General features: G+C 45.5%; 1 protein-coding gene across 1 annotated transcript in view; it reads left to right on the top strand.

The window, feature by feature from the left end:
- Positions 1–21,669, top strand: part of ttc21a (tetratricopeptide repeat domain 21A) — a 76,507-nt gene that overhangs the window by 9,895 nt on the left and 44,943 nt on the right. The window contains exons 4-9 of the mRNA XM_033039297.1: positions 760–971; positions 4,545–4,673; positions 5,699–5,856; positions 14,240–14,472; positions 17,922–18,019; positions 19,280–19,480. Coding sequence (XP_032895188.1) covers positions 760–971; positions 4,545–4,673; positions 5,699–5,856; positions 14,240–14,472; positions 17,922–18,019; positions 19,280–19,480 — 1,031 coding nt within the window. The remainder of the gene's footprint in view (positions 1–759; positions 972–4,544; positions 4,674–5,698; positions 5,857–14,239; positions 14,473–17,921; positions 18,020–19,279; positions 19,481–21,669) is intronic.

The raw sequence follows: 21,669 nt of genomic DNA, 5'->3' as shown, positions 1-21,669 counted from the left end.
GCATTATGTTTGGCACAACTATTGTGGGTCGAAGGACCTGATCTTGGCCTGTTGTTTTCAATGTTCTATGATTTATGTATATACATTTATATTGATATGTAGGCAGTTTACAGAATGGGATGGAAATTTATCCTTGGCTGTGTTTCAAGCTTTGGTTTTATTTTAGGGTGGCTCAGTAGCGCAGTAGAGGTGCTGCCTTACAGTGCCAGTGACCCAGGATGTCTCCTGATTGCAGGTGCTGGCTGTACAGAGTTTGTACATTTTCCCGGTGACCGCGTGGTTGTCCCCGAGTGCTCCGGTTTCCTCCCACAATCCAAAGATGTGCAGGATTGTAGGTAAATTGGCTTTGGTAAAAATTGTAAATTGTGTGTGGGATAGTGCTAATGTACAGGTTATCATTGGTCGGCGTGGACTCAGTGTGTCGAAGGGCCTGTTTCTGCGATGTATCTCGAAGGTGAACTAAAACTAAATACACCATTGATATGGTGATAAATACACCCAATTGATAAGTAGGCAGTTTACACAGTGGGATGGAAATTTATCCTTGGCTGCGTTCCAAAATTTGGTTTCATTTAAGTCAGACGACATGAATTTTAAGAACACAATACAGTGTGTGCGTGGATGCTTGTGCGCGCTTGTGTGCGTGCCCGTGCGTGCCACTTTCTTGTCAGTTTGACAAGTGCACTGGGAAGAGATCTGTGCCCCCAAAATGTTATTTCCTGCCACTATAATAATCAATGATCATGTTACCTTTCTAAGACCAGGATGCCATTCATGAACTTGAAGCAGGGCTCAAAGACTGCCTTGAAACAGCAGGGGAAAAGTCGCTATATTATGCTAGTATGACCTTGTGGTTTACGGATCGACTTGAAGAAGCTAGAGAGTATTCTAGCCGACTGATGAAAATTTCTAATGGATCAAAGGAGGTGAGTCTCCAACAAAGCATTAAGATACAACAGATCTTCAGACCAGTCTGAAGAAGAGTCTCGACCCGAAACGTCATCCATTCCTTCTCTCCAGAGATGCTGCATGTCCCGCTGAGTTACTCCAGCTTTTTGTGTCTATCTTTGGTTTAAACCAGCATCTGCAGTTCCTTCCTACACATTTAGATACAACATGCGGATTCTTGTGTCCGAAGAACTTCCCAAAACTACCTAAACAAGCAAACTGTACCTATTCTAAGCGTAGAAACGATGAACTGCAGATGCTGGTTAACAAACAAAGACACAAAGTGCTGGAGTAACTCAGCAGGTCAGACAGTACCTCTGAAGATCAAGGAAGAAGGAGGGTCTCGACCTGAAATGTCATCCATTCCTTCTTTCCAGAGATGCTGTTTGTCCCGCTGAGTTACTCAAGCTTTTGCATCTATCTTCGGTTTAAACCAGCATCTGCAGTTCCTTCCTACATATGGATAGACAACGTTTCAGGTCGGGACCCTTCTTCAGACTCTATACAATGTGTTCCTGATGAACTGTTGCCATACCATTGTACATCCCCATTGATCGTGACTCCCTTCTCTACATCTCTTTCAATGGGATATTGCATTTTTTTTGTCCAGCTACATGAATCACTGGAATAACTAAATAGGACATGTTGGACCCCTTCCCTCAGCGTTACACTGAAGCATCACTCTAGGTCATGGGACCCTCTCAGCACAGGAACGGTCCTAGATGACCAGGTGGTATCTGTGCTGCTAAAATTTTGCACTCTTGCTGATTCAATTGGTGCCCATGTTTTAAGCGGTGGAAATGTCTGACAAAACCTTCCACGTTTCTACACCTCTTGTCCCCCATTAAAATGCTCCTTAAAGTCCACCTCTTTGACCACATCTCTGGTCACCTGTCCCAATATCTCCTTACATGGCTTGGCATCAGTTTTGGTTTGATGGCGCTCCAGAGTTTGTTATGTTTCCACTATGGTAGCGAGAATGGTAAGCGTGTTGTTATGGTAGTTATTAGAGATGTACTGCGTCTGGCCCTTCAGTCCACTGCACTCATGCCAACCTTTTTGCCCATTTGAATCCCATTTGCCCACATTAGGACCATATCCTACTAAAGATAGACATAAAAAGCTGGAGTAACTCAGCGACTCAGACAGCATCTATAGATGTCGAGACTCTTCTTCAGACTCTTCAGACTTCTTCAGACTTCAATTTCGACCTGAAACGTCACTTATTCCTTTTCTCCAGAGATGCTGTCTGACCTGCTGAGTTACTCCACCTTTTTGCGTCTATCTTCGGTTTAAACCAGCATCTGTAGTTCCTTCCTACACACTACATCCTGTCACCCGCTGCCTTTTGAAGAAAATGTCAAAATGCCTCTTACATGTAGTGTATATAAGCTAGATAAGTACAATTCATTGAGGTTAGTTTTGGTGGGACACAAGTTTGTAACTTTTCTTCTCCGAGGTAGTTGTTTTACTGACCCCATCTGGGCCATTCCTCGTTTCAGCAGGGACAACCCACTGCAGTCTTGTGATGTACAGGTTCAAAATGTTCTTAAGGGATTGCACGACAATCCTGTACCACTTTGTTGTTTTGCACTTGCTGTATTTATTGTTGTGTTCATCATTACTGTAATTATTTTGTTTATTCTGTGAGCTTGATGTAAACAAGGGATTTAATTGCACTCTAGTGTACATGACAATGAACTAATCTTCTGGGTTCCTGATCTCTGTGAGTTAGTCGCTAACACAAATAGATCCCATGACATGTATCCAAGAGGAACAGGAGATTTGTACAGCATGTTTGTACCGTTAAAAGACATTTGGACAGATATATGGATAGGAAGGATTTTAGAGAGCCGTGGGCAAATGGGACTAGACCAATACGTGCAGAGTTGTGCAAGTTTTTGGGTTAATTGACCACAGAGGACATTTTAGGTTAATAAGCCTTAATATAATACACAATCATCACCACCAACTACTAACTAGGCACAGAGTACTAGAGTAACTCGATGGGTCAGGCAGCATCTCTGGAAGATTTAGATTGGTGATGTTTTAGTCTGAGGAAGGGTCCCGACCTGAAATGTCATCAACCCATGTCTTCCAGAGAAGCAGCCTGGCCTGCAGTTACTCCAACACTTTTGTTTTTACACCAGCATCTGCAGTTCCTTGTATCTGCCAATTCAGACATGAGTTGTGCCTTTTAAAGAAATGATATTCAGCTGGTTGAAGGAGGCCCCAACAAGGACCAATCACTGAGAAATTCATTAGCACACAAGACATTATGTGCTACAGACGTGTCCTCATTCAAGGCATTTGCGTTACCTGCTCCACCAGGTGAGATTGGGGCTGGCGTTAAGTGGAGGGTCGGGTTGGTGGAGGAAATAAAATGGGAGAATGGGGTGGGGTTGGCAGTCACTGGGCATTAGGAACCAATGATGTGTAGAGGTCAGGGTGAGAATTGGCCATTTGGTGAGGAGAGTGGGAAAGCAAGGTTAGTAATCAGTTTGGGATTCAGGTAGGTAGGATTGTTGGAGACACGAAGAGCTGCAGATGCCAGAAACTTCAGTAAAACACACAAAGTGCTGGAGTAACTCAGCAGGTCAGGCAGCATCTATGGAGGATATGGAGAGGCGATGTTTCAAGTCGGGAACTGAAGAAGGGTCCCAACCCAAAATGTTGCCTTCCTTGTTCTCCACAGATGCTGCCTGACCCGCTGAGCTTCTCTAGCACTTTGTGTGCTATACAGAGGAGATTGTTGGCTGGGAGTGAAATCTGCCTTCTGATCCCGACAGACATTTTGAACCCAGAAATGTGTAGTTAAACTTGCTGGGGTCTGGAGGAGTGGCCACTGTGGGAGTATCTGTGTGTGAGTTTGAGCTGCAGGATCTGAGTAGTAATATTGGCCTGGGACCAGGGATGATGAATCACTGTTTGAAACCAAATATTGGAGGGGGCTTTAATGTCCACTGAGAAGGCTAACAGAAGTTTCATCCAGAAGACTGCTCTTATGGCAGTGCAGCACTCCATAGAAACATAGAAGAATAGGAGTAGAAGTGCAGGAGTAGGCCATTTGGCCCCTTTGAGCTAGCACCACCATTCGATATGATTATGGCTGATTATCTAAAATCAGTACCCCGTTCCTGCTTTTTCCCCATATCCCGTGATTCCTTTAGCCCTAAGAGCTAAATCTATCTCTTGAAGAAAAAAAGCACCAAAATGCAGTTCTATCAATGCTGCAACACCATTCGTCAGGAGTAACAATATTTTAACATGTCAGTAGAGCAATATAAGAATAATTTTATCTAGATACAAGGAATTGCACAATTTATCAAACAGTCACAAAGTGCTGGTGTAACTCAGCGTTTCAGGCAGCATCTCTGGAAGGCATGGATAGGTGATATTTTGGTTTGGGACCCTTCTTCGGAGTGAAAAAGGCCCTCGACCTGAAACCTCAACTATCCACGTCCTTCAGAAATGCTGCCTAACCTGCTGAATTACTCCAGCACTGTGCAGAATTTTAAGTACACATGCACACCGGCCATTGTGTCAATGATCCCAAAAGAATGAATTAATGAGATTTTGTTTTATACTGCTGCTAGGCTTTAATACTTAAAGGCTGGATAGAACTTGCAGGCAAGAGTAGCAAGATTGGGAATTTAAAGAAGGCCATCGGATACCTAGAAGGAGGACTGCAGAATTCAAAAGATATCTTTGGTCTGATGGGAAAGGTGAGCCGTTGCTGTGCCTCTGACATTGTGACATGTATCTGGGTAAATCTCCCCCGGGTCGCCATGGGTTGTTCTGCATTTGGTGCATGAGCAACAGGTTTGTGTCCCAATAATACCTTTGGCGTTTCCCTAAGATATCCCAAGTGTTTCCAAGCTAAAGAATCACCTTTTAAGGAGAAAGCCCTGTTATAATGAAGGCAAATGCAGCATTTCACCTTTAACCCATGACCTCTGGTTCTTGATTCCACTACTTTGGGTAAAAGGCTCGACCTGTATCTATTCCCCTCATGATCGTATACACCTCTATGATCACCCCCTTATCCTCTTGCGCTCCAAGGATTAAAGTCCCAGCCTGCCCAACCTCTTGCTATATGGGTGAACAGATGTCAGAGATGAAAAGGAACCAAAATGATGTAAGAAAAGGAGAGGTGAGGCGTGAAATGTGAAGCCAGAGAAAGGGATATAGGTGGAAGGAGAAGTGGTGAATGGGAAAGGGTGTTGGGATAGTGGGAAAAATGGGAGCGCATCCAAGTGGAGCACCTGGAACAGATGGCGGGGAAAAGGGGCAAGGAATTATCGGTTATTTACTTAATATTGGGGAATTCAAAGCTCATACCATTGGGGTGAGCTACCCAAGTAGAATATAGAGTCATACAGTGTGGAAACAGGCCCTTTGGCCCAACTTGCCCATGCCAACCAACATGTCCCATCTGTAGTCCCATCTGCCTGCATTCAGCGTATATCCCTCTAAACCTATCCTAGCCATGAACATGTCTAAATGTTTCTTAAACATTGTGATAGTACTGTACCTGCCTCAATTATTTCCTCCAGCAGCTCGTTCCATTCGCCACCATCGTTTGTGTAAAAAACAAATACCCCTCAGGTTCTTATTAATGCTTCCCCCCCCCCCCTCACTGTAAACCTGTCCATTCATTAGAGTGGTTGCTTAGAGTAGTCTGTTACATAAAATAAATTACGTTTTGCATTCATTGTTGCTGTCCTACCTTCCAATCTCCGAGCCACAGGTCTATTACCTTCTGAAGAAGCAGAATTTCCTGGTTGCCCTGGAAACAGTCAATCAGATTATTGCCACCAACCCCACATTCCTGCCGGCACTGGTTCTGAAGATGAAACTGTTTTTGGCCCAGAACAACTGGGACCAAACCCTGGAAACAGCAAAACGGTAAGTATAGAGGAGGGCTAATTCCTTTAATGATGTATGCCCAAAGTACAAATGCTGCAGGGCACATATTATAATTTAAGTAACAAAAGGTTAAATTATTTTGTGCATTGAACTTTTGCTGGCAGTATATATGTTTATTTTATTTCATAATCCTTACGTCCTCATTATCTGCTGGTTTACTGCCTACGGATCCATGCACTTGCAACCTCCGCCCGAGGATTTGTTCCAGAACCACCAACCGAGGCAAAATGCATACTAGTGCTCGCGTGGGTGATCGGGAGAGTGGGCCGGGGCCAGGGTGCAGAGTGTGAGCCGGGTACTTGGAACAGAGCTGGAACATTGGTAGTTCTGCTATAACATGGGTTTCCACAACACGATTTGAATGTAATGCGAGCGATGAACTGGGTAACATGACTTGTGTTACATGGGCCAAATTGGCTGTAATATGATTGTGATCAGGAACCAGAGAACCACTTAAAAGTTAGGATGTAGAAACAAAGAACTGCAGATACTGGTTGATACCCCAAGTGCCAGGGTAACTCAGTGGGTCAGGCAGCATCTCTGGAGAAGAAGGAAAGGTCACATTTTGGGTTGGGACCCAAAACCTCACCCATCCCTTTTCTTCAGAAGTGCTGCCTGACCCACTGAATTGCTCTAACACTTTGTACTCACTTAAAAGTTAGCTTGGAACTTGACAAACAAAGAAAGTAAAGGGCCTTGTCCCACTTTGGGATTTTTTTCGGTGACTGCCAGCGTCAGTGACTGACGCCCGTAAAACCATCACGTTATACGACATACACACTGACGTATGCTGTTCTGCGGGTGACGCCGTGTCAGGGTCAGGGTTTTAGGGTTAGGGTTAGGGACCACAGATGGGCTGTCAAATATTCTTCCTTCAATGCATGGATTTTAAACATTAATATATTAAAATTAACACAATAAAATCAATTGTGCAAATGAAAAGTTGTCTGAGTCGTTCAGCTTGATTTACAGATGTATTGGTCCGCTTCCAGATCCAATCACCGTCTCTAACTTTTTAAAGGGATGGATTCAGTGAGTGTGGACTGTACTCCCCTCTCCCCTCTTTTCATTTGCACAATTGATTTTATTGTATTAATTTTAATATATTAATGTTTAAAATCCATGCATTGAAGGAAGAATATTTTACAGCCCATCTGTGGTCCCTAACCCTAACCGGGCGTCACCCGCTGGACAGCATACGTCAGTGTGTGATAGGGTGCACGACATGATGAGACACCCAAATGTTGCCCCAGGATTTTGAACATTCCAAAATCCATGGACGACAGGGAGAAACCGCGCGTCACTATATGCGTCACCACGCGTCATGCCGCGTCACGACCCGACCACGATGAGACAACCTTTTTTCAGGCTGTCGCCGAAAATGTCGCCCAAGTGGGACAGGCCCTTAACCTGTCTTGGATTAAACTGTTTCAATGCAACCTCCCTGCAGTAATCGGATACACTGGTCTCTGAAGATCACAGCTGCTGCTTTAACCTGGAGCAGCCACTAAAATTGTCACGCAATTCAATAACACTTGTGCAATGATACTCTATTAAACAATATCACGCATAGCTATTAGTATTTTTAGCCTTCAGTAACAAATGAAACTCTTGCTATTAAAATGACCCATTATTTTTGAAAATCCAGTGAGAAGATAACTTTGTAATTGTGAGTCTGAAAGTCTACCCCTAATCCCCATTGAATTTACAATGTGATTTTCTATAGACTGGGGTTTCTTAGGAACGCAACAATCATGTGTAGCAGAACTATCTGTAAACATATTTTTAAAAATTAAGCTATCTTTTTGAGGTTGTAATAGCAATTTACTGTATGTTTATATCAGAAATGGCAACAAAATTAGGAGTTATAAACAAAGTTTATGTGTGATTATTTGACATGCAAATAGATAGAATAGCGAATTTGATTGTGTTCTCTCTCTCTCCCCATTAAAACCAGAATTATACTGAAGGATGAGACCAATGTAGATGCTTTGCTGTTCTTGTGCCTCCATGCCATGTGCAAATTGGGAGAAAAATCTGAGGTGGGTGGCTGAAGAACTTCATGTCATGTTAAATGAGGCATTCAGCAGGATGTAAAAGCACATAGAAGCTTTATCCCCAATTAGTAGACTGCCTCATAATTTATGAGGAACAAAGAACTGCAGATCCTGGTTTACAAAAAAGACACACAGTGCTGGAGTAACTCAACAGGTCAGTCAGCCTGTCTGGAGAACATGGATAGTGACTTTAGAGGTACAGTGTGGAAACAGGCCCTTCAGCCCACCGAGTCCGTGTCAACCAGTGATCGCCCTGTACACTAGCACTATCCTACACTCTAGGGACAATTTACAGAAACCAATTAACATACAAACCTGTACGACATTTGAGTGTGGGTGGAAACCGGAGCTCCCGGAAAAAAAACCCACCTGGTCACAGGGAGAACGTGCAAACTCAGTACAGACAACAGCCGTAGTCAGGATCGAACCAGAGTCTCTGGCACTGTAAGGCAGCAACTCTACCCCGTGCACCACTGTGCTATCCTTGTACGTGTCGAGTTGAGACCCTTCTTCAGACCTGGTCTGAAGAAAGGTGCTGTCCCGAAGCATCACCTATCCATGCTCTCCAGAGATGCTCACCTGACCCGCTGATTGCTACAGCATCTAATTACAATTTCATACTACATGCAAAGTTAGGAATCTAAGCATGGACACTAAGTTCTTTTTAAGAGAGCACTTTCCCATCATATAATGTAGAGGCTAAAGGGGTGACCTGCTCAAGTGATGAACCCTGGGCACGTTCCTTTTTCCTCCAGTCCCTGCCTGTGAATGTGTCTGTCTAAATGCCTCTTAAATGTCACTATCATTTCTGCTTTCACCATCTCCATTGGCAGTGCAGAGAAGTTTATATACTTCTATTAAGTCTCCTCTCAGTCTCCAATGCTCCAGGGAAAACAATCCAAGCATGGCAAACCCCTCCTTAATATTCTTTAATCCAGCAAGACTGGTGAATCTCTTCTGCACCCTCTCCAAAGCCTCCATATCCTTATTATAATGCAGTCACCAACACAGCCCACAATGGTCCAAATGTAGCCTTTACCAATGTTTTAGACAGCTGCAAAATGACTACCTGGCTTTGATACTCAATGCCTCCTGCCAATGAAGGCAAGCATACTGTGTCTTCTTTGCCACCCTGCCCATTTATGTTACCCATTCAGGGGCTATAGACGTGCACCCCACGTTTCCTCTACATCCATGCTCCTGAGGGTCCTGCCATTTCTCTGTATACTTTCCACTTACATTTGACCATCCAAAGTGCAACACCTTTGGATGTAAAGATTAACATCTGTACAGTTTAAGCACCATATATATCCATCCTGCCGCATTCTTTGACAAACTTTCTCATTATTCGCAACCCTGCCCATTTTCATATCATCTGCAAACTTCCAAATCAACCCACCTACATTTTTATTTTGTTCTATCATTGAGGAACACCACTGGTCACTGACCTTCAATCAAAATAACATGGTAGAGTTGCTACCTTCCAGTACCAGAGACCCAGGTTCCATCCTGTGTATGGCTGCTGCCTGTACAGAGTTTGTATGTTCTCCACTACCCTCTGACTTTAATGGCCAAGCCAGTTTTTATTCCAATCTACCAAGTCTCCATGGATTCCGTGTTCCTTAATCTTCTGGACCATCTTACATGGAAGAACCTTGTAGAATGCTTCACTGAAGTTCATGTAGATATTCACTGTTCTATCCTCATCAGTCATCTCCTCAAAAATTCAATTAGGTTCATAAAATATTACCATATCAAGCTATGCCAACCTATCCCTAATAAGTCTATGCTTTTCAAGTTGCAAGTAAATCCTATCGCTAAGCATGTGTAAGAAAGAACTGCCGATGCTGATTTAAATCGAAGGTAGACACAAAATGCTGGAGTAACTCAGCAGGACAGGTAGCATCTGTGGAGAGAAGGAATGGGTGACATTTTGGGTCGAGACCCTTCTATCTCTAAGCATCTTCTCCAATAATTTCCCTACCACTGGCATAAGACTCACCAGGTTGTATTATCCCTATTGCTGTATTATCCCTATTGCCCTTCCTTCATAAAGGAAAAAAAAGACATTGGCTATTCTCCAGTTCTCTGGGATCTAGCCTGTGGATAAAAGGATACAAAGACCTCTGCCAATACTCCGGTAATGTCCTGCCTCACTCAGTGCATTGGGCGTGTCAATACCCGTGAGACCTGGATACCTGCTGTCCCAATAAAGTTTGTGACACTTCATTTGTCGCATTATGGAAATTGCTGACAAAGTATTTTGATATTTTCTTACAACACACAAGTAAGCCAACCAGCCAATGCCAAATTCCCAGACCAATGCCCATTGCTCCACTAATTTTCCCTGTAACCTATAGCTATCAAGTCTGCTCCTCACCTCCATGCCATTTCACCACCCACCTACACACTAGAGGCAATTCACACTTGTGCCTAAGTCACAGGCAGAAACTTTTTCTCAGGGTGAAAATGTTCAACATAGCTAGAGGGCATAGCTATAAGGTGAGGGGGGGGGGGGTGGTTAATGGAGATGTGCTGGGCAAGTTTTTTTACACAGGGTGTGAGGGGGCCTGAAACACATTGCCAGGGGTGGTGGTGGAACTGCAGGCTTTAGAGGGATATGGATCATGTACAGGCAGATGAAATCAGTTTCATTAGGCATCATGTTCGGCATAAACATTATGGGCCAAAGGACTCATTCCTGTGCTGTACTGCTCTACGTTGCGATCGTATTACATATCTTGCTCTTAATGCACCATTATTTATCCAATCTATGTATTAATGCAGGCTGAAACTCGTGTGATACAGCTTATTAAAGCCTTGGAGATAAAGGAACCTCAAAATCCAAAGCTTTATAACCGAGTGGCGGTTATATTAAGCAGAATGGTAAGTTAATAACACTTATTCCTCTAAAAAACACCACTGGATTTTGTTCTCCTGAGCTTTATTTAGAAGAAGCCATCTCTCTGACATTCTAAATAATGTGTTGGATAATAAAATAGATTTAGCTAAGATCGAAACAAGATGTTGGAATAACACTGCAGGACAGGCAACATTTCTGGAGAAAGGGAATGGGTGACATTTCAGGTCGGAACCCTCCTTCTGTCCCTTACGTAAAAATAACTTTTAATTATGTGCAGGAAAGAACTGCAGATGCTGGTTTCAATCGAAGATAGACACAAAATGCTGGAGTAACTCATCGGGGCAGGCAGCATCTCTGGAGAGAAGGAATGGGAGACGTTTCGGGTCGAAACCCTTCTTCAAACAGATGTCAGGGGATTGGGTGGGACAAAGATAGAATGTGGTCGGAGACAGTAAGACTAGAGGGAGAACTGGGAAAGGGGAGGGGATGGAGAGTGAGGGAAAGTAAGGGATATTTGAAGTTAGAGAAGTAAATGTTCATACCGCTGGGGTGTAAGCTGCCCAAGCTAAATATGAGGTACTGTTCCTCCAATTTGTGCTGGGCCTCACTCTGACAATAGAGGAGGCCCAGAACAGAAAGGTCAGATTGGGAATTGGAGGGGGAGTTAAAATGCTGGAGTAACTCAGCGAGACAGGCAGCATCTCCGGAGAGAAGGAATAGGTGACGTTTCGGGTCGAGACCCTTCTTCAGACTGATGTCAGGGGAGTGGGTGGTACAGATAAAATGTAGTCGGATACAGTAAGACTGGTAGGAGAACTGAGGGGAGGGGATGGAGAGAGAGCGAAAGCAAGGGGTACTTGAAGTTAGATAAATCAATATTTATACTGCTGGTGTGTAAGCTACCCAAGCAAAATATGAGGGGCTATTTGTAAAATGACTTGCTTGTCACACAAAGTCTTTTACTATATAACTTTATTATAAGCACTACACACACTATGCACTAGCTGTCCGTGGTCATCACTGGAGCTAGAGAGAGAGCTGGAGGTGGGAAAGCTACAATTATACAAGAGACAATGGGGAGTGGTTAGTAGTGGTGAGGTCACTATGTTAAAGGAGCATGCACTGATCTACATCCTTCCTCTTGGAAACAAAAGCATTGCACTTGCACAGAGCGACCACGGCTCATACGCTAGAATTAGAAACCGCGCAGGGAACAGTTAAAACATATCGTTATACAGGCTACTCAAACTCCCCGTAACGGACAGGCGGCTTGACCAACCGCCCAGAGCGGGTGCGCAACCCGCCTTCCCCCTCAACCGCAGGAGCCGGAGGGACGGGGGCAGGGACAGAGACGGGAGAACCGGGTGAAGAGCGCCCAGGGGAAGGAGGAGAACGGGGAGGCGAAACAGGTACACTCGCAGGCGAGGCAGGAGATGGAGGCTGGCGTGAGCGGGGCACAGAGAGCTGAGAGGGCAGTTTCCGGGGCATGCGAGGAGTGACAGGGTGAGGAGGAGTTTCGGCAGAGGGGAAGGGACAGGCGGTGAAAACGGGTCTGCGGGAGGCGGAGCAGGCTCGTTGACAAGCAGCAGGTGCTGGCGGGACCGACGGTACACGGTGCCCTCGTAGTCAACCAGGTATGACCGGGGAGAGCCAGCATTGCCAACGACAACGGCCAGCCGGTAGTGACCGGAGGGGGATTGCATCCGGACAACCTGGCCCGGGAACAGACGGGGAAGGGGACGGGACGACTTGTCAAAGGAGCGCTTCTGGATGGCCTGCTTCTCGATGATGCGCTCCTTGACAGCGGCAGGGCTCCGGACCGTGGGCTTGAGGGATTGCTGAGAGACCGGGAGAGGGGGGCGAGTGGTGCAGGACATGAGGGGACGCTGGGCAGGCAAACCGAGTGCGGGGTCCCGGGAAATGTTGCGGAGGTTGAGGAGGGCAAGGTAGAAGTCAGAATGAGAAAGCCGACAATGTTCCAGCAGCTCCTTGGCGCTGCGGACAGCGCGCTCCGCAAGGCCATTGCTTTGCGGGTACTTGGGGCTGCTGGTGATGTGGCGAATGTTCCAACGGGCGGCGAAGGCACGGAACTCTGCGCTTGAAAACTGGCTGCCGTTGTCGGATTGGAGAGTCACCGGGGACCCAAAGGTTGAAAAGTGGCGGCGAAGCTTCCCGATGACGGCAGCAGACGTGAGGGAAGGCAGCTGGTCCACCTCGAACCAGCTGGAGTACGAGTCCACCAGGACCAGGAAGTGTTTGCCACGCCATTCGAATATGTCAGTGGCGACAGCCATCCACGGCAACTCGGGAGCCGGTTGCTGCATGAGAGGTTGGCGCTGTTGATGAGGCAGGAGACTGTTGCAGGCAGCACAGGCGGAGACCCTGTCCCGGATGTCCTGAGCCATGCCCGGCCAGTAAAACTGGCTTTGGGCCTGGGACAAAGTGGCCTCAACCCCGGGGTGGCCGTTGTGGGCAGTTTGAAAGTAATGATCCCGCAGCGCAGCCGGCACCACGACCTTGTGACCCTTCACCACCACGCCGTTGTGCAGCACCAATTCATCCCGAACCAGGAAGTAGGGCACGGCACCAGCTGGCAGGGAAGAGCGTCGGTCAGGCTAGCCACGGCGGATGACGTCCGCAAGCTGTTGCAGGGCAGGATCAGCGGCAGTGTGTTTGACCAGGGACTGCATCTGCTGGGAAAGAACAATGTTAACGTTCAGTACCATCAGGCAGACGATTCGTATGGATGGCGGGCAACGGAAGGGAGCGGCGCACTGTTCGAATCCCACTTCTGACACCATGTAAAATTTCTTGCTTGTCACACAAAGTCTTTTACTAGATAACTTTATTATAGGCACTACACACACTATGCACTACCCCCAATCAGGAGAAAAATGTCAGTGTGGGAATGGGAGGGGGATTTAAAGTGTTGAGCAACCGGGAGATCAGGTAGGTTTAGGCGGACCGAGTGGAGGTGTTCAGCAAAACGATCGCTGAGCCTGCATGTGGTCTCGCCGATATACAGGAGTCCACACCTGGAACAGCGGATACAGTAAATGAGGCTGGAGGACGTGCAAGTGAACCTCTTCCTCACCTGAAAAGACTGTCGGAGTCCTTGGACGGAGTCGAGGGGGGATAGGGACAGATGTTGCATCTCCTGCGGCTGTAGGGGAAAGTGCCTAGGGAGGGGGTGGTTTGGGTTGAAAGGGACAAGTTGACCAGGTAGTTGCGCGAGGGGGGAGGTATAGGGACAGGTGTTGCAACTGGGTGAAGGAAACACATCCAGCCACGGGGAAAGGGTGCAAACTCCACACAGACAACACCCGAGGTCAGGATTGAACCCGGCTCTCTGGTGCTGCGAGGCAGCATCTCAACTGGCAGTGCCGCTGTGCCCACAATAATTTCCCCTCTTCAAATACATTTGGGGCCGACCTTCTTTTAGATGCAGATGTGACCTGTTATGCACTTTGTACACTTGCCAGTGCGGGAGAAACCAGACCATCCTGGAGCAGATGCACAATCTGGTGGAACACGCGCTATACTTGGACCCCACCAACTCGCAGATCGCTGCCGAGCTGGGATTCCAGCTGATTCTGCAGGAGAAGCCATGGCTCGCAGCAAAGCAGTACACTGAGGCAATGAAACTGGACGAAAGCAACATCCCCGCACTGACAGGTAATGGTTCTGGGTTCCCCATTTATGAGCCTGAAATTTAGTTTGGGTAGAGTTTAGAGATACTGATGTTTCCCATTGTAATTATCACCCTGGGTCTTGATTGATTAATTGATCGAAAGATACAGCACGGAAACAGGCCCTTCAGCCCACCAAGTCCACGCTGACCGTCGGTCACCCGTTCACGCTAGTTCTACTTTATTTCACTTTTTCATCCACTCCCTACATGCTAGGGGCAATTTACAGAACGCTAAATAACCTACAAACCAAGCATGTCTTTGGGATGTGGGAGGAAACCGGAGCATCCGGAGGAAACCCATGCTGTCATAGGGAGACCGTGCAAACTCCACACAGTCTGCACCCGAGGCCATGATCAAACCCGGGTCTCTGGGGCTGTAAGGCAACTGCTATACCAGCTATGCCACTGTGCTGCCCTATTGATATTTGTTTATTATTGTCAGGTATAACAGGATACAGTGGTAACATGTTTTGCATGTTATCTGGGCAGATCATATACAGTACATGAGTACAACAAGTCGTGCAAAAGAGAAAGTAAATAGAGTGCTGTACATAGTAGAGACACAAGGAACTATTAATACGGGAATATTGAGCAAAATACCAAGTGCTGGATCCCTCTATTATTACTTGAATGAACATCTCGTATATTAGAGATTAATTCCCTGTTTACCTTACTGTGGCCTTTTTATCTTCACTTCTCCGTAGCTGTAATACTTAATTCTGCAAAACACAAAGTGCTGGAGAAACTCAGCAGGTCAGGCAGTATCTGTGGAGGGAATGAACAGGTGACATTTCAGGTCAGGACCCTTCTTCAGACTCGGGTGACATTTTGAGTCTCAACCTTTCTTCAGGCTGAAGAAGGGTCCTGACCCAAAATGTTGCCTGTCCATTCCTCCACAGATAGTACCTGACAAGCTCAATTCCTCCTTTGTGTTTTGTCGAAGATAGTATCACAGTTACAGAGATAGTGTAGATTTTTTTAAAGTGCAAGGGCCACAGGTAGACTAGGCGAGGGGGAATTCAAAACGAATATATGAGCGATAGACACAAAGTACTGGAATAACTCAGTGGGTCGGGCAGCATCTCTGGAGAAAAAGGATCAGTGACATTTTGGGTGGGGAACCTTCTTCAGTCTCAAACTGACTCTGAAGAAGGGTCCCGACCTCAACTGTCACCCATCCTTTTTCTCCGCTGAGTTACTCCAGCACTTTGTGTCTATCTTAGGTATAAACTAGCATTTGCAGTTTCTTGTTTCAACCTAACATATGAGAGGCCTGTTCAAAAATTGGTAGTGAGAGATTTCAATCCAGCAGAATGTAAAGATATGCTGAATAATAAAAAACATAGAGAAAGCAGAAAAATTGTATAACAACATTACAATGTCTCACAAATAAATCAGCTGACGTGTGCAGCATTGTAAACAAGATAGATGACTAAGCCAATCATAATTTTTCATTTTTTAAGTTTGGTAAAATTAAAACACGTCAAAGGAAGCTAACATATAATGAAGGTATTCTTGTAAAAACATTGCAAATTTTATTCACGTCAAATCACTGGAGGAACTCAATGGGTCAGGCAACATCTAAGGAGGGAATGGATAGATGATGTTTCAAGCCGGGATACTTCTTCAAAGACAAGTTTTTACCACATTTAGAGAAAGGGTAGTTCCTAAATGAGTCAGTGCAGAAGTCACTTCCTGATGCTCATTCTAAAGGAGGGACCCGACCCAAAATGTCACTTGTTCATTCCCTCCGCAGATGCTGCCTGACCCACTGAGTTCCTCCAGCACCTTGTGTTTTGCTCAAGATTCTAGCGTTTGCATTCCCTTGTGTCTCAATTTTATTTACGTTATGTTAACTGAAGCCGTGAAGTCCCTTGCTTATAATAAGCAGGATCAGCGCAAAAGATAAAACAAAAAATGGGCATTTAGTGATATCAGAATAAATAAGTAATTGTATGTAAAGAGGAAAGATAATTTCTCCACATAGAAAATGCTGGAGATACATAAGCATCTGGAGAGACAAAAAGAGTTAAGGCCTGTCCTACTTGGGCGATTTTTCAGCGGACTGAAAAACCGGGAACTGGAACGGCGACTCTTAGAGAGACACACACACAGACACAGACACACACAGCGATGAACAGGAAGGTTAAGAAGGCTAGCACAGTGTGTGGTAAGTCCTTTAAAAGTGGGGGGAGAAGAGAAGGAGTGGAGAGACTTTTAAGAAGCCAGACAACTTTTTAATAAGCCAGAAATGCACAGCTGTCAAGTTTGGCGGGCATTTTACATTACCGGTCGGTTATCCTTGGTTCTGAAAACGCGTGCTTAAGTTTTTTTCCCTCCAATGAGCCAATGAAAATGCCCAGTCAGCAAATGCGATTAACTAAAACTACCTACGACTACCTCTACTACGTATAAAGGAAATGGCGGCGCTGTAATGGCGCGGCCCCTGCAGCTCATCTGTCCATTAAAAAAAATTGTTTTGTCCCGTTTGCTGTGGTTTTTTATATTGTTTTTAGCTGTGTATATGTGGGGGGAACTTTTAAATCTCTTCCCTGTACGGGGGACCCAACCTTTTCCCTGTCGGGTTGTCGTTGGGGCCTAGCACCATGGAGCGGCCTCCAGCCGGAACGACCTGGGGGCTCCAGTCGCAACCGCAGGAGTTGCAACACATATCCCTTTACCTTCCTCCTTGACTCCATCCAAGGACACCAACAGTCTTTGCAGGTGATGCAGAGGTTTACTTGCACCTCCTCCAACCTCATCTACTGTGTCCTCTGTTCCAGGCGTCAACTCCTGTTCATCGGCGAGACCAAGCGCAGGCTCGGCGATCGTTTCGCTGAACACCTCCGCTCAGTCCACCTTAACCTATCTGATCTCCTGGTGGCTCAGCACCTTTACTCCCCCTCCCATTCCCAATCTGACCTTTCTGTCCTGGGCCTCCTCCATTGTCAGAGTGAGGCCCAGCACAAATTGGAGGAACAGCACTTCATATTTTGCTTGGGTAGCTTACACCCCAGTGGTTTGAACATTGACTTCCCTAACTTCAAATAGCCCTTGCTTTCCCTCTCTCTCCATCCTTCCCAGTTCTCCCACCAGTCTTACTGTTTCCGACTACATCTCTGTCCCACCCCCTCCCCTGACATCAGTCTGAGGGAAAGGTCACAACCCGAAACATCACCCATTCCTTCTCTCCAGAGATGCTGCCTGTCCCGTTGAGTTACTCCAGCATTTTGTGCCCACCCCAGCACTTTGTGAGTTTTTTAAATTGAAACCTGTTAATTTATAGATCAGTAAAAATTCATAATGGGGAGAATTTATTTTTTTCATTAATAAAGACATTTCTTTGTATAGTTGATGAAGAACATAAAGAAATGGTCTTAAATGTTCACAAAGATCTTGTGACTGAGCGCTAAGAAGAGTCTATTGTCTTTAGGGAGAATCCGAGCTGAGATCCTGCTTGGGCATTTGGAAGATGCAGAACAGCAGCTGGAGTTCCTGAAGGAAGTGCAAGAATTCATTGGAACGTCCGGGGTAAGAAGGAGTTTAGTTTTAGTTTGGAGATACAGCATGGGAACAGGATCTTTGGCCCACTGAATCCATGCCGACCTGCGATCCCCTTACACCGGTTCTATCCTACATACTAGGGACAATTAACAGGATCCATTTAATGTTATTTATAGTTTTTAGTTTATTGGACTTTTTTGTTTGTTTGTTATGTTATCTATTGAGTACTGTGTTTACTGACCTCTTATGATGGAGTAAGTAAAAAATTAATTGTTCCATTTTCGGCACATATGACACTTAAACACTCTTGAAACGTCTCTCTTGTTTCTTGACACAATCTGCCCTCAATCCAACCCAACACAATGTGCTGTCAATCCAGGCCAACACAATCTGCCCTTAATTGTCCAATACAACCTGCCCTCAATCTTACCCAACACAATCTCTCAACCTTCTCCCTATTTCACAGTTTACTTCATGGATTGTCGAATTGTCCAGGCAACTAGAGCAACAAAACATCCTGCTGGAGGAACTCATTGGGCCCAAATGCTCCAGGTTCCAGCATCTGCATGTTTGAAGCTCCCTCAGATTCCAGCATCTACAGTCTCCCGTGTGCACAGATGACTGTGCTTGGTTCTGACCGGTGCGCCAGATCCGTAGCTTCACCCAGAGACTCTTTGCAGGGAAGAGAGATACTGTTCCCATGATTCTCAACTTGGTAACTCCGCAAGGGGCCTGTAGTATCTGGCCCAACTACAGGCCATGCGTATCTTTCTCTCCTTTCCTTGACATTTACTGTGACAGGACCATCGGATATCAAGGACCCCTATCATCTATCACACCACATCTTCTCCATTCTGCCATCTGGGATGAGGTACAGGAGCATCAGCTGCAAAACCAGCAGGATGCTACACAGCTTCTTTCCACAGGCAATAAGACTGGTTAACGGACTGTGTCCCATCTCCATATATCATACACCAACACATCTAACCTCGCCCACACTTTGACAGCTAGGCACCTGTCAAAGCCAAGCCACTGTTCGGTCTGAATGTCTGTTTTTATTTCAATTTTTAAGCCTGTTTTAGATATGGTAATTTTAATTTTTAAAGCTATATGTATTTATTCTGTTTTTATTAACCGCACTGATGGGAACTGATTGAGAAACAATTTTTTTGTTTCATCTGTGTAAGTACTCAGTAAAAATGACATTAAAGTATCCATGTGCCAAAATGGGCCTCACATTGCACAGCATTTGATTGATTTTTTTTAAAAATGTTCCCCCTCTCAAAGGAGCTGGCTTATCTTCAAGCTGTATTGGCAGCAAATAAAGGCAGAGGACCAAAAGTGATCATCAAGTTCTTGAACCAGGCTGTGGACATTCACTTCACCTCACTGCAGGACTTTCCTCTCAGCGTGGAGTACTTTGAGAAGCTCAACCCTGAGTTCCTGCTGGACATTGTAAAGAAGCTTCTATCCCTTTGTCCTGACCAGGTGAGAATTGTGGGAACACACAAGAAGATTATAAACATTTTTGTGGCATTTAGTGCTGCTGACAAGACTGTGATTTGTTGTCCACTCCCAGTCACCTTGAGAAGGTGGGTGGCGAGTCGCCACCTCAAACCACTGCCGTCCTTCTGATGAAAAAGGACGCCCCACCCCCATATCACTCTGCTGGATCGACTGTTCCAGAATTTAGATCCAGCACCAGTGAAGGACCAGTTATGTATCTCCAGGTTATGGTGGTGTGAGCTGTGAAGGTGACCCTGGAGTCAGAGGTGTTCTCTCATGCACCTGTTCTCCCAGATGGTGGAGGTCATGAATTTTGGAAATGCTGCTGAAGAACCCCTGTGAGTTGCTACACTCAGCAAATCCTTGTGGGTACACAGACCATGGTAGTGCCTGGGCGGAGATGCTGGATGGATATTTAGACTTGCAGCTGAATTGTCTCTACATTAAAGAACATAAAACAGTACAGCACAAGAACAGGCCCTTTGGCCCACCCTCTGTGCCCAGCATGATGCCAAGACTAATTCTTATCTGCCTGCATATAACCCATATCCCTCCATATCCACAAACATAGAAACATAGAAAATAGGTGCAGGAGGAGGCCATTCGGCCCTTTGAGCCAGCACCGCCATTCATTGTGATCGTGGCTGACCTATCCACAAACTTATCCAAAAGTCTCTTAAATGCCACTATTGTAATACTTCCACCAGCACCCTCCACAGCGCATTACAGGTACACACAACCCTCTGTGTAAAAAACAATTGCCCCACATATCCCCTTTAAACTTTCACAATCTCACCTTAAAGATATGCCTTCTAGTATTTGATTTTTCCATGCCGGGGGAAAAAGGTTCTGACTGTCTACCCTATCCCTGCCTCTCATTATTTTATATACTTCTATCAGATCTCCCCGCAACCTCCAGCGTTCGAAAGAAAATAATCCAAGTCTGTCCAACCTCTCCCTGTAGCTAGTAGTCCCTAATCCAGGCATCGTTCTGGTAAACGCCCTCTGTACCCATTCCAAGAGGGTGTTACATGTCAGAGAATGGAATGTATTTAACAGTCTAAGTATTGTTCATTTCACTTTTTATTATGTGCTAAGTTGCTGGCAGGATTTGATGAAATAAATTGGGAGATGATGTTATATAAGACGTTGGTGAGGCTGCATTTATAGAGTATTGTGTTTAGTTCTGGGCACTGTGTTATACAAAAAATGTTGTAAATTTGGAAAGGGTACTGAGAAGATTTACTAGGATGTTGCCTGGACTCGAGGGCCTGAGCTATAGGGAGAGGTTGAGCAGGCTGGGATTCTATTTGGAGCGCAGGTGGATGAGAGGCGATCTAATAGAGGTGCATAAAATCATGAGAGGAATATATCGGGTAGATGCACAGAGTCTCTTGCCTAGAGTAGGGGAATCGAGAACCAGAGGACATAGGTTTAAGGTGAAGGAGGACAGATTTAAAGACCAACATGACTCATTCATACCAGTCTCACCTGCCTGCGTCTGTGGCCATATCCCTCTAAACCTGTCCCATCCATGCTTGTATAAATGTTTCTTAAATGTTGCGATAGTACCTGCTTCAACTACCTCCTCTGGCAGCTCGTTCCATACATCCACCACCTTTGTGTGAAAAAGTCACCCCTCAGGTTTTATTAAATCATTCCCTTCTCCCCTTAAACCTATGTTCTCTGGTTCTCGATGCGCCTACTCTGGGCAAGAGACTGTGCTTCTACACGATCTATTCCTCGTGATTTTGTGCACAATTTTGTGGGAACATGATATCTCAATTCCTCTGCTCATTGCTCTGCTCGATGAGGGCAAGTGTGCCAAATGCCGCCTTCACCACCTGTCCACCTGTGCTCTCATCAGAATCGATGCCATTAGCCCCCATTGCTGTAGTTACCATTTATTAGTGATGGCAGAGTCTGTCTTTAAATCTGTTAGGGCTGGCACATTGGCATAGAGCCACTGCCTCCCAACTCCAGCAGTCTGGGTTTGATCCTTATCCCAGTGCTCTGTAATCAGATATTTCTACGTTCTCCCTGTGACCCCGAGAGTTCTCCCAAGGTGCTCCAGTTTACTCCCATATGTGGTCTGGAAGGTTCATTGACCAGTGCAAAATTGTCCCCGGGTTAGTTTAGTTTAGTTTTGAGATACAGATCGAAAACAGTCC

This window comes from Amblyraja radiata, chromosome 2, assembly GCF_010909765.2.
Source record: "Amblyraja radiata isolate CabotCenter1 chromosome 2, sAmbRad1.1.pri, whole genome shotgun sequence".
NCBI lineage: Eukaryota > Metazoa > Chordata > Chondrichthyes > Rajiformes > Rajidae > Amblyraja > Amblyraja radiata.
The sequence above is the reverse complement of the archived record's forward strand: the minus strand, read 5'-3'. Positions and strand labels throughout refer to the sequence as shown.